This window comes from Lampetra planeri, chromosome 14, assembly GCF_965212315.1.
Source record: "Lampetra planeri chromosome 14, kcLamPlan1.2.h2, whole genome shotgun sequence".
NCBI lineage: Eukaryota > Metazoa > Chordata > Hyperoartia > Petromyzontiformes > Petromyzontidae > Lampetra > Lampetra planeri.
The window spans coordinates 5,522,868-5,535,552 of record NC_136120.1 but is presented as its reverse complement, the minus strand read 5'-3'; the positions used below and the strand labels follow the sequence as shown (position 1 = coordinate 5,535,552).

At 41.9% G+C, this 12,685-nt stretch overlaps 1 protein-coding gene across 4 annotated transcripts in view; it reads left to right on the top strand.

Moving 5' to 3' along the window:
- The window catches only part of LOC144722331 (uncharacterized), a 156,873-nt gene extending 144,692 nt beyond the window's left edge, over window positions 1-12,181 (top strand). For all 4 annotated transcript variants that reach the window (XM_078600504.1, XM_078600505.1, XM_078600506.1 and 1 more), the window contains 9 exons: window positions 311-364; window positions 1,730-1,801; window positions 2,380-2,415; window positions 3,427-3,471; window positions 4,305-4,484; window positions 5,318-5,384; window positions 7,178-7,363; window positions 9,029-9,106; window positions 9,858-12,181. In XM_078600504.1, coding sequence (XP_078456630.1) covers window positions 311-364; window positions 1,730-1,801; window positions 2,380-2,415; window positions 3,427-3,471; window positions 4,305-4,484; window positions 5,318-5,384; window positions 7,178-7,363; window positions 9,029-9,106; window positions 9,858-10,054 — 915 coding nt within the window. In that variant the 3' untranslated portion in view covers window positions 10,055-12,181. The remainder of the gene's footprint in view (window positions 1-310; window positions 365-1,729; window positions 1,802-2,379; window positions 2,416-3,426; window positions 3,472-4,304; window positions 4,485-5,317; window positions 5,385-7,177; window positions 7,364-9,028; window positions 9,107-9,857) is intronic.
- Window positions 12,182-12,685: the final 504 nt, after the last annotated feature.

The window sequence follows — 12,685 nt, the reverse complement described above, 5'->3', positions numbered from 1 at the left end:
ATGTGCACGATATATATTGTGTGTGTTAGAATATGCAATGCATATGTGCATATACTCAAAACTTTATTGAAAGATTATAACATAATTCTTTTTTATTGACCATATAAAAACACATCTAATTTTTCTATAGAGTGATAGATCAAGACCTCCCCATGCTGTGGTGTTTATGGTGTACCATAAAAATCCCATCATCTTAGCTGGTACCAATTTCTGGTCTTGCCCATCGCCTGACTGTAATGTTGTAAGAATTGATGGTGCTAAACGTTTTGGAAAAATGTTTGATTAATTGTGTTTTCTTTCTTATACACAGGGTCCTGTTGGTCCATCTGGAAGTAATGGGTCACCTGGGCCATCTGGGGAACCTGTAAGTGGAGGACACTTAATTTCACATGCCCTTTGAAAATTGTGCTTCCGGCATCAGTTTCTGCACAGCGAAGAGCATTTCCAAAACAGGAAGTCTCCTTTATCTGTGGGGTTCTTTTTGCCAATGTCAAGATATTGAATGGCTTTACCCTTTAAGTTATGATTACAAATGTTAAGGTGACTACGACGCATTCTGGCAGGGGACAGTACTATTCTAAAATCCACAGTGCATCTTTGGGTGTCTGTTCAATGAACCTACCTTTGAACATTTTATAACCTGCTGTGCCACAGTTGGATATTGCACATACAGTATGGTCATCTTGTTGTATAGGCATTAAAATCCTACAAATATTATCTTATATAATACCCTCTTAGCACGAACAATCGTAGTGTTTGTGAGCACATATTAAGGTGAGTATAGCAGAGGGCAGAAAGACAAGCAAGGCCACCAGCAGTAATGGTGCCTGTTTCAAGCCTCATTTGTATCCTCCCCATAGAGGTTGGTTCATTTTATGCGGAGGCTCTCACAACAAATATTATGATTTGTAATTGTGTTTTTTGCGTTAGATCGTCGTGTAGGTATAATGTCAATGTTTCAACTACAACCCTCCACCACTCGAAAGCAAGCTTAATGTTGCCAATTTGGTACCACGTTTTACTGGCGATTACATCGAGGGTTCTCGGGTGTTAACAAAAGCTACGCTCTCCTGCGATAGCTTGGTTTTTTCAGGTGTTGGAGGGTTATAGTTTAGATTTCACATTATACCTACATGATCTAACCAAAAAGAAACTAATTATGAATCAGCCACATTTGTGTCCTGATACTCATGCAAAAAAGTAATATATGGAGTTGTTAAGGCTGAGTTGACATTGCGGTGGACCAGGCCATTTGAAAGAAAGCTCGTTTCTAACGATGTTTTGCAAAGGTTTGAATCAATCATGGTTTTCTTTCCTAAAGAGGGAAAATATGTATATATATACCAGCCGGTGTTTCCGGCACTGTTTCTTCTTCATAGCAGAGACATATTTGCCATTAGTGTGCTGTGAAGAATGCTAATTTGTCAAAATGTCGCCTGTTATATAAAATGGCATCATTTGTACTTGTGCACCACTGCCAATGCAGTATCACAAAACATGTTTTGTTAGTTTTATGGAATTTCACTAATCACTATGCCACCAAACCCAATGAAGTAAAATCTCTTAATGCCCAACATGGTTTAACCAGAATTCAGAGTATAATGAATGTATTAGAATTGTTTTAATATTCTCATTATTCCCCCTACACAGACGTCGTCCCACCTATACACAAGATAACATCATTGCAGATTTCTTGTCGAGATTTCTGCATTTTGCTTCGTCAATGCAGGGTGGAAAAGGTGAAAAGGGATCATCAGGTGACATTGGATTCCCTGGTCCCAGAGGAAGACCTGGAGAACCGGTGAGTAACTGAGACACTTACTCACCACCACTCACGGAGGACACTCACCACAGTAACTTTCTCACCTGCCTTTAAAGGACATCTGTGAAAAAGAGCTTCATTGATCGTGGGATTTCTCCAGGATATATAAAGATTCTGATTCTGAGAGTAAATTCACTTTGCACTGTACGAACATAGACACAGTGGACCTTATAGTAATAGGTTTTTACCCTTTCAACTGGTACAAAACTGACACCTTTATACAAGGCATCATGTTTGCAATAACCACAACACAAGCAGTAAAAATGCAAACAAAAAGAAACAACTCTGATGATGATAATGATATGCACTGTCCTTGAAGTTGATTGGTCCACATCTGAGACAGCTTTTCTTAGAGCCTAGTCTCCATTGGTGTTGGACCAGATGACGCCAAAAGGGTAAAAACCTATTACTATATTTTGCCACTGGTAAAGGAGGTCTCATAGTGTACAGTGGACCTTACTCTAAAGAACACATTCACGTAAAGATGCACACATTTCCAAAATAGTTAATCTTCACAAAATGTATTTTGCTAATAATGCTGTGGTGTTTTCTTACAGGGCCCTGGTGGCTTTGATGGTCAAGCAGGAAAAGATGTAAGATCAATTGTGCTTTGCTGTCAATTCAATGAACATATTTTTGTGTTGATTTTGAAATGTCATATTAAAGAGCTTTTAAAAAAAAATGTATTCAAAAATTTTACCAAGGTAACATTTAGCAAATTAATCTCCATGCCAAAGATGTAATACTTAAAATAAATACCCTATATTATGACAATATCCCTCATGTGTGTTTTAAAGTTGTGATGATGGTCATAGCCTGATCTATGTTTAAGCTGCTGAATGATATCATGGGCAGTGCATTTTACTCAGAGTTACTCTATGGTGGAGTCCACATTTCAGTTCCTGCCATTCTCAAAACATTCATTTTGTGCAGTTGACATCTACTACTGCTAGGTCTTTAAAGATATATTAAATGCATCACCTGAAAAAATAGGTCAACTATAGCCCAAATTTCAAATGCGAATACAACCCACAAAAACACGTCACTGTACATAAATTGTAGCTGTCTCGATATAACGTGGTATTTACATTTACCCAAATCTTTCTCACAAGAGGTAATGTATTTGATAAGGCTGTCAAATATTATTTTTAAAACACCTGTTATTATCATATTACAACCGCATTGGCATTTACAATTTGTAGGCCATGTGTGCCAGTGTGCCGGTACAAAATGGGAAAAAAAAATGACTCGCAAATTACCTAATTGGGTGCCGCTTCATAGCAGCATCGCCCCCCTCCTGTGAGACAGCTGCAAACTATCATCGTCTCTGCGACATAACGCCCCCCCCTCCCCCCGTAATAACCGTGCGCCAGAAGAATGGCACAGAGAGCAAGTGTGCTCGTGATTTCTATTGTAATAACAAACTCGACAAATGATGTGTGTTTGATTATTAAAAATGCGTTGTATTCTAATCGCGACATTATTTTCGCAACCTCTCATGTGATATTGATGTCATGATTTTTTTTTCACGTGTATTGGAAATTGCGCACACTTTTTTGTTGCGTTTATTTTTATGTTATATTCCCGTTTGTGTTTTTTATTAGGGTTCACCAGGAAAGTCTGGTGAAAAGGGGCCTAAAGGAGACCAGGTCAGTATCACCTGATTGACACAATGCACGTGGTGTTGTTATGCGCTATATATGTTACGAAACACAGCATCTCATGCTTACCTGTAAGAGGCACTCGCATTCTATTCATTTCACATCCAACTGCAACATTTGATCGGGGGTGGATGGGGGTTCACAATCAAATGTTCATTTTCTCTAATTTCATTCCTCGGGATGTTCAGCCATAACCTTAATACATACTTTGCATTGGCAATGACTCATGATACCCCTAGAAAACACACACAATATGAGGAGATACTGTGTCCAACATTGACACAGGTCAGGTGAAAGAACCCATTGCTGTAGTGGCTCTCACATGCTGCCTTACAGCCTTACGAGTTAGCCTTACACACAACGAGTACAGAAACTCTGCCTACATAGTGCCCAGGTTACGGTGTGTGATGCTGCCACCATGGCGTCATGGTTAATACCATTGGACGTGCAATCTAGAGGTCGCCGGTTCGATCTCCTGGCGCTTCACTTTAAACAATGGGACACGTTTCTTAAACTATGCTCACCCAACAGCATATATGGATACACCGCAGTGACTAATTTGGAAGATCATTTGTAGTGGGGTAAAGCCTGGGTAGTGACACTTCTTCGAAGATGTCTGGCCAGCATGGAAGAGTAGGCCAAAACATCATCCGCAGGGCCTTTTTATAGCTATCTCTAGTGGAGCCCCCTATACCAGCAGTGGCGTGAGCAAGAAATGACAGGGTTACACCTTTCCATTTGACCGTTTTGCAAACGTGTGGTTACGCTCATGTGGTTACGTGCGTGAATGAGCTTGCTTTGTGTGCATTTCAATTGTGCAGGGTGAACAAGGCGTGGCAGGAGCAAAGGGCACATCTGGAGAAAGGGGATTGCCCGGACCACCTGGGAATTCTGGTTGGAAGGGCTTTGAGGGCATGAGCGGACCCAGGGGACTTCCAGGAGAAAGAGGATTTCCAGGACCAGCAGGGACCGCAGGGACACCAGGCAGCCCTGGACCACAGGTGCTGCCTTAGTTGTTTCCCTCGCAGTGGTAGAACACTCTGTGACTTCATTTTGCAATATGTGTGCCAATTTTAACATGTATTATTTAACATGTCATCATCGTCATCATCAGCCTTTGTCAATGTCTTACCATATGTGGAGTGAGTGAACAAGTGCTGCCCTCCTACTGTGTGGGCCAGAGGTCACTTAAAGGGATCTCATAAAGTGGCTCTGTGATATCTACTTGCATTCGCCACTCTCTAGCAAGAAGAGTTGCATTGCTGACCTCAAAATCCAAATGGAAACTTGATCTCATGATGTGACACGTAACAAGATCAGCATAAAATTATGGATAAACAAATATGAGTAAAACTTTGGCATTTGTTATAATTGTCAATAAGATATACATGTGATTTTTATGATCTTTGTAGCATTCTGTTTTTTCACGTGTTAATTAAACTTTTCAAACACCAATACATGTTAGACCACTTGACATTGCAAATCATCCGTATCATTCATCATGAGCATCCATATCCTCTCTCTATTACACCTCCGATTAGCGCAGTTGGCTATGTATGGTGCGAAAGGAGTTCAACAGGCATACGCAAAATAATACGTTATGAAAAAGCATTCAAAAAAATGTCCTAAACGTTTGATATACATTGTTTTATACGTCGAATTTAAAATGTGGCTATGTTCAGGTATAAAATTGGGTGACGTAAATTATGCATTACCTGTAAATGGATACGAATTATTCACGGATTCTGTATCATTCAAACGTGATTGACATGTTCATCATTGGGTTCCCCTGGCCCCCCTTCCTCCCCCGCTTCTCAACTATGATCTTTGCCAGGGTGAAGCTCCATCGTTTGATGAAATAAAGAGATTCATTGTGGATGAAATTGCAAGGCAGCTTGACGGTAGGTTTTTCTGCCGGAGAATTATAGACACTCCGACCCTCGTGAGACCTGATGTTACTGTTATTACAATTTTTGATTTTCATTCACATTAACTATCTGTCCAGTAGTTTCTCCTAAAAAATATAAATGGCACCCATTAAAAGTCTGGCTTCATACTTAAAAAAAACTATGCAATAATCGTACACTCTAAATATGCACGACAGATGAAACGCTGAGGGGAACTGATTGAACTTGAACAAATGAATTGCTGCGATGATTTTGCTACTTTTTAGAATTGCGTCTATTTAAGTAGTGGTGTTGTTTCACTTGTGGCATTTGATAAATAAATATGGCAAAGGCAATCATCGTAATGCTGAAACACATCATCATAAAAGACGAGCATGTTTATCATATAACGTGAAGGGTTTTATATGGTTATTCTCACCAAAATGGATGGATTTTTAACAATTGTTTAGATACCTGTCAAGTTTTAAGTGCCTGCCAACTCAACACACAGTGGGTAGCTAACATAACCGTGAACACTTTATGACAAATATCCTAGACTGAGAAGGAGTGCACATTTTTAACACAAAAGACTATGCAATATAACAATTCATCTTTTCAGAACCGCAACTATGAACAGAATAAAAACATCGGATATTTCACATGTAATGTGTTCATTTTGCAGTCAACCTATTTAAGTGTGGGAATGTTCAGGTCTCACACCATGCTTAACTTTATTGAAAATGTGGCCAATTGGGGGTCTTATTAAAATATTGCAAAAATAGTTCATGACACAGCTGCAAATAACGTCAAATAAGACATAATTACTAACATTGTCGCATTACACCCTTGCAGTTATGTAACATTCAACGTTATTCAATGCTTAAAAGAGTACACGGCGTGTGTGGTTTGTCTTTCTCATCCGCCATGCCCTTTCTGATCCTCCTAAAGGAGTGAAATGTTGAATCGTGAGGTGAATGGGTGGCTCGTGGGTCAGAGTACTGCAGCCAGGACTGCTGAGAACATGGGTTTGATGGGTTTTAGTTATTGCTGTAGCAGAAATCGTTCTGTAATAGCATTGTTGCCACAGGATGTTCTGTAAGAATGTGCTGCCTGAGTGCTCCAAATGGACAGACACGTCATCTTATGGCATGATGCTGATGGGAGAACTGAAATAAACCTTGGAGAGAGAAAAATAACACCTGTTAACTCTCAGAGGAAGAGCTTTATCAACATTTGAGCGTTTATAAAAGCCATACATTACAACCATCTATCAAAAAAATCATGAGCCTCCCTCTATATCTAACCAGCCCATTAATGTTTCACCGGACCAATAGGTTATACATCATTTTAAACCGAGAAATAATTTGGGATCCGGTTCCCTTCATTGTTAATCACCCACTTGTAGTGGACACCAATCCTCTGAGTTGATATTACATCAGAGCACCTCCCAAAACCAAACTTCCCTCCTTGCCCCACCCCCCGTGATTCGCTTTGGATCCTGCCTAAGTCACAAGTGCCTAAGAGACAGGAGCTCCACTTACGATCGGGTTGGTGAACTTTATGATATCTACAATATACCCTTGCCTTCAACTTCAACATTGATACCACCTTGTGATGTCACCATTGTGCTGTGTATGCTAATCAAGATTATAATTAAATAACACCACATTACACGCGCAACACTTTGTTTCCGCCCACGTTGTACTTGTGAAACGATCGCTAAACAGACCACACCACACGGTCTCCTGAGTGGTGGTGTCCACTTGTCATCCAAGGGAGTCTAAGTCTCCGTGTGTCCCTACCCTCAGGCCGGCTAAACCAGCTGCTGGCCCGCATTCCCGCACCGCCCGTCGTGGCTCCATCTCCGGGGAGACCCGGACCCCCGGGTTCCCCTGGCAAGGATGGCAACGCAGGCCGGCCAGGACCTCCCGGCATGCCCGGCCCTCAGGGCCCCTTTGGCAGAGAGGGGCGGCCAGGCCCTCCTGGACACAAAGGTATACATTATGTGTGTGCCTGTGTTGAACTTATTTCGCACCGTCCGTAGCCAACCGCGCTAATTGGAGGTGCGGCGGAAGGACAAGAAACTAAACACAAAAAGCAGTTCTCAAGAAGTGAGTTTTCAATCTCGTTTTTAAAGGGCATAGCTCCAGTGGCTTCCTCATATCGGAAGGAAGAGCGTTCCAGATGGCCCGCAGAAGTTCATCTGAAAGCGCGTGATGCAGTGACCGTCTTTGTTTGATGGCTAGCCAGGATGACCAGAGTTTGCATGATGGTTTATACTCCTTAACGAGATCAGCAAGGTATGGTGGTTCATTTGTGGCAGGTACTTTGTGTGGAATGAGTATGACCTTATTATCATGAGTGTCCCCCCACCTGCGTTGCACATCATCAAGTGACCCCTTTATTGAGGCTCTGCACAGTCTATAACCCGACTGGCACCAGCCTGCATAGAAGGCAATTGGGCTGCGCCTCACTGCGTTCGAGTATCACACGGCAGCTGTGGCTATCTCCTTCACAAAGGGATGATGAGAGAGCCACCCTTTTGTGAATCTGGTGAAGTGCACACTGCTATTCACGTAAATCGACCGCTGTCCTTTATACACAAACATAGGAGGTACGAACGCTATATATTTAGCAAGTTCTGAAGCAATCGAATGGATTTATCAAACTCAACACACAGCGATCATGTTTTGTGTCAGTTGCTTTTCAATTTCCATTTGAATTAAGAAAGATGGGCTAAGTGTCCAATTAAATATCAAATCGAATTAGTTATTATGCACATCCAATTTTTTTGTCAAAGCACATAAGGACATTGTAATTTGGAAGCGGAAGCTGCACTGATGATGATAATTAACATGAGGCTTAAGGTTATGGCACAGGGAGTATGATCTCAGAGTGACTTGCGTGGGTTTCTGCATCTTGAGCATATGTGCATCTACGCACAGTGGTGGTGTCAGCCTCTGAATGTTGGCGAGTGGTAGTGCAGTCGCCGCTTGTTGTGAAGGTTCCCGGTTGGAGACCAACGATGTGACGCTCTTCAAAAATGATTAGACCGCACGCGTGTGTGCGTGTGTGCGTGTGTTTGTTGGGGAGCGGTAGTGTAGCGGTTAGTGCGCTGCGCTACGAAACTGGCGACCCGGGTTCGATTCTTGCTCACGACCAACACCAGTGACGATTATCTGAACCGGTCCTGGGCCTCCCCTAGGTCGACTCAGCCTCAAATGAGTACCCATTGCGATGTGTAAACATCGCCACTGGGGAGACAAAGGCGGCCGGGCGTGGTGTTGGTCACCCACCCCCTCGTCTGCCATGCCGGCCTTTGTAGGTGCTCACTAACAGCACTTGCCCCTACAGTCTGTTAAGGCTATACGGGGGATCTTTGTCTTTTTTGTGTGTGTGCGTGTCCAAGTTTGGCCAATTTGGTAAAGCAACTTCAAACATGCGCCCTGCTGTAAAACTATTGCAGATTGTCATTTGGCTGTGAAACACAATGCCTTTTTCGTATACTTTGCGTGATGAGAATGGCATTAATCCCAAATGTAATCGTGATTTGTATGTATTTTTAATTTCTTTCACGTCATACGTAGCCAACCATGCTTATCGGAGGTGCAAAGTACAAAATGCCATGCACAATGAAACAAAAATCGTATCTCCAACAGGTGAACCAGGTACGAATGGAGAAAGGGGGTCACCTGGACAGAGCATCATTGGAGAACCGGGCCCTGCTGGCCCACCTGGTAAGGCAGAAGTGGAATTAGTTAATCATATGAGATGTTACTGTTGAAACAGAAGCATATCAAGGGTATTATTAAATCAGTAACACATTAATAATATTACATGCAACATTACTGCATCTGCGTGTGTTTGCCAATTCATCTTACAATGGTAATATGCTGTTCACGCTTTCAATCGGTACACTTTTGGCATACTTCGATGTTGGATTCCCATGTGATGGTGGGTGCTAGTGGTGCTAGTACACGTCTGTGCCGGCATCAAAGTGGTGGTGCAGCGGTTCCCGCACTGCGCTATAAACCCGGTGCCAGTAGCTCAATTCCCACTCATGGCTAACACCAGTGACGATTCTCTGAACCGATTGTTGGCCTTCCCTAGGTCGACTCAGCCTCAAATGATGACCTGGACCTGGTGTGGTTAAAATATTGCGAATAGCTAAATAAAGACAGTCAGGGGTGGTGCTGGCCACCCACCCCCTTGTGTACCGTGCTGGCCTTTATATGTGACCACTAAAAGCAGTTGCCCTAACAGTCTGTTGAAGGATATTTGGAGGATATTTGTCTTTGTTTGGTGTTGCTGATGGTGGTGATGTTGTTGGTAATGGCAATGGTGGTGATGGTGATGTGTTGCTGGTGGTGGTGATGATGGCGATGGTGCCGGTGGTAAATGAGCAACACACACATGTTGAGAATGTATATTTTCTATGGGGCCAGCGGGTGTGTACTCACGTCTGGTGTCTCTGCCTTATAATTTCAGGTCCAGCAGGGCCTCCAGGCTACGGAAAAAGTGGAGAGCCGGGCTCCATGGGGCCTCAAGGCAACCCGGGGGTCCCTGGGGCGACAGGTTCTAAAGGGCCCTCTGGCCGCGACGGGCAGTGCGCCCCTCACCAATGCTTCCACCACGGGGGCCACGTGGACATGGGCATGTCTCAGAAGAACGTGAAGGGACCTTGAGCTCGGTCGAATGGGACCGCGGCGTCATCAGCAGAGCAAGGAACATAGGCGAAGGCCACACTTTCAGGCCAGGGGTTGAGTTAGCAGGGCACGCTGTCGACAGATTTCATGACAGCTTCATAGTACCCCTTCAGTTGTTATCAGTTGCAGTGTGGCAATCATTTTAAGTTCAGTTTATGCTTAGATCATTTTTTTCAATATATAGAAATGCTACACTTACTATCCATAATATTAAAGCTGCCTCTTCTTGAAACAAGAAGATGAATCCCTGCAGTCACGAAAGCTTTAAATCGAAAATTAAAGCTGCCTTTTTACTTGGATAAAATATGTAATACGTTCACGTAATTCTCTCAGTGGCTTTTCATCAGAGCAGAGAGAGATAGGGTTTATAGAAGATTGTGACTTGCGCTGGAGAAAGCATTTCTTTATAGTTGGTGTGGGAAAAACTTAATCATCGTTAGAGGCAAGATTTTACAATATCATTTTTTTTCTAAAACTATTGTGCATTACATTATCCCGCCTAAGAGTAAAGTACTATGATGTGAGTATGACAAAGAATAAGGCAGACATGATGTTCAACATGAATATACATGTTCAATCACTGCTCATCTAACATTTATTGGGAAAATGCTACTAAAATAACGCACTATAGTCTTTGACTGGAGACCTTTTTCAAAGTGAATTAATGGTGTGCTAGCCCAGTCTTGAAGGAAAAAATCCATGTTCCTGGGTGCCTGGGTCGTTTACACCAGACCACACATTGATTTTAGTGGTCTCTTTGTTTCCCCTGTACAGTAGTTAAGACATCATATCAACTATCCCATGCTTAACCACTTGCACCAGAGCCTGTACAAATATGTAGGTCCGAAGGGAGTTTCTGTGCGGAGTTTATTCGGGGATGTCACCGTGTGTAGGCAAGATTTAAGATATCACTTTTCAACTTGGTATGTGTATCTCCGCAGCCATTCACTAAAAGTGGCCGTTGACTATCTGATAGAGATGAAGCAAGTGAAGTGGGCAGTTCATACAAATGGTAATATTGTTGGATTATATTATAACAAGAACATTCTAAAAAAATTACTTAATTGACATTTATTTTAAATCTGTACCTTTTCATCTTCAGTTTAGATTAAAAATGTTAAAATAATTATTGGTAGGGTTTACGATAAAGACAAATAATGCCATAACAGCACATGGAACCAATATCGATGGCTATCTCTGGACGCATGCTCGCCATTACTTAAGTAGGTCTGAAAATGTGTTATCGCGAACTCTTATGACTCCAGTCCATCATAGAACACATCACAATGTCACACGCTCAACAGCACCTACTTTTGTGTCCTGATAAGTCAAGCTCTTGAGTTGAAGGAGAGAGTGCATTAACTTTACCAAAGGTGTCCCCTCAAGTGAGCAGTAGTCATTTTGGCTTTGTTCAAACATACATACAACACATTCCTTCATATGTTTTATATTCAGTATTTTTATATATATTCTGATACTTTAACATTTCTAGTAGACCACTTTGTATGTTATAGGCCTCGTAAGGGAATGTCTGATAAACGCATTTTTTTTACAATTGTGTCCATGGATTAAGTTAGCATTTAACAACGGTAGTGATTTAAAAAGCATTTGACTCTATACTTATGTTGTGGCAATACTATCGAGCATTATGTTTAAAAAAAAAACAAGAGCAGGGAATAATGTAAATATAACAAATATCTACGAAATACGATTTAACATGCTTGTTAAGCTTTTGATTTTAACCCATTTGGCAGTTGCTCACATTAGTCTGAATTACATAGATATAAACAGCGCTTCCTAAAATCGTCACGCTTATTATATTTTAATGGGGTTTGTTGTCATCGTCATCATCGTTATTCAATCCTGCACAAGAGGCAGACTGAGACACCGTGGTAAGCGTTGTACCTTGAGCCCCCCGTTGTGCAACGCATTTTCATTCCGTGCAGAAATACACCACAGCGAATGTGCAATTGCTGAACGAATGGCCGCAGTGCCCTGCGTACGGTGACCACCTTTACATTGTGAAACAATATTATTTCATTCACGGTTTTAGCATTACATGTCCGCTTTGGTGCTTTCTAATATAAACTTCGATGGCAAATGAAACGTGTGCTAACAATTGTTGTCTTGGGTTATATTTGTTTGATCTGTGACCTACAGTTTCAGTTCTGTAGTTAAAACAACACAATACAAAAAGTCCCTATAATCATGTGTTATATTCTGAAATGGCGAGCATTGAATTGTGCTACTTTCAAGACATTACATATCTTGCTGTCCATCGCTTTGTCTATCAGGACTTATTCGATTATTTTACGTTTTGTTTTTGTTAAGGCTTCTCTATTCTAATATTGCTCTTCGCAGTTCACGCACACATGCTTGTGAATTGCAGTGAATTGCAGTCCAAACGTTATTGAGAACACGACACTAAAGAGTCACAACAAGTTAATGTTGGGCTTATTTTGAAGCCTGTTCCCGCTTCACTACTCATGTACTCGAGTAAGCACACATATGGCAACAATTGCCCATCATCGGTGTTTGTTTCTGTGCGAAACGTTAACAATCCTGAACTCACCGCATCTTGAGCTGCACCCTGTAAGCCATGCAACGACT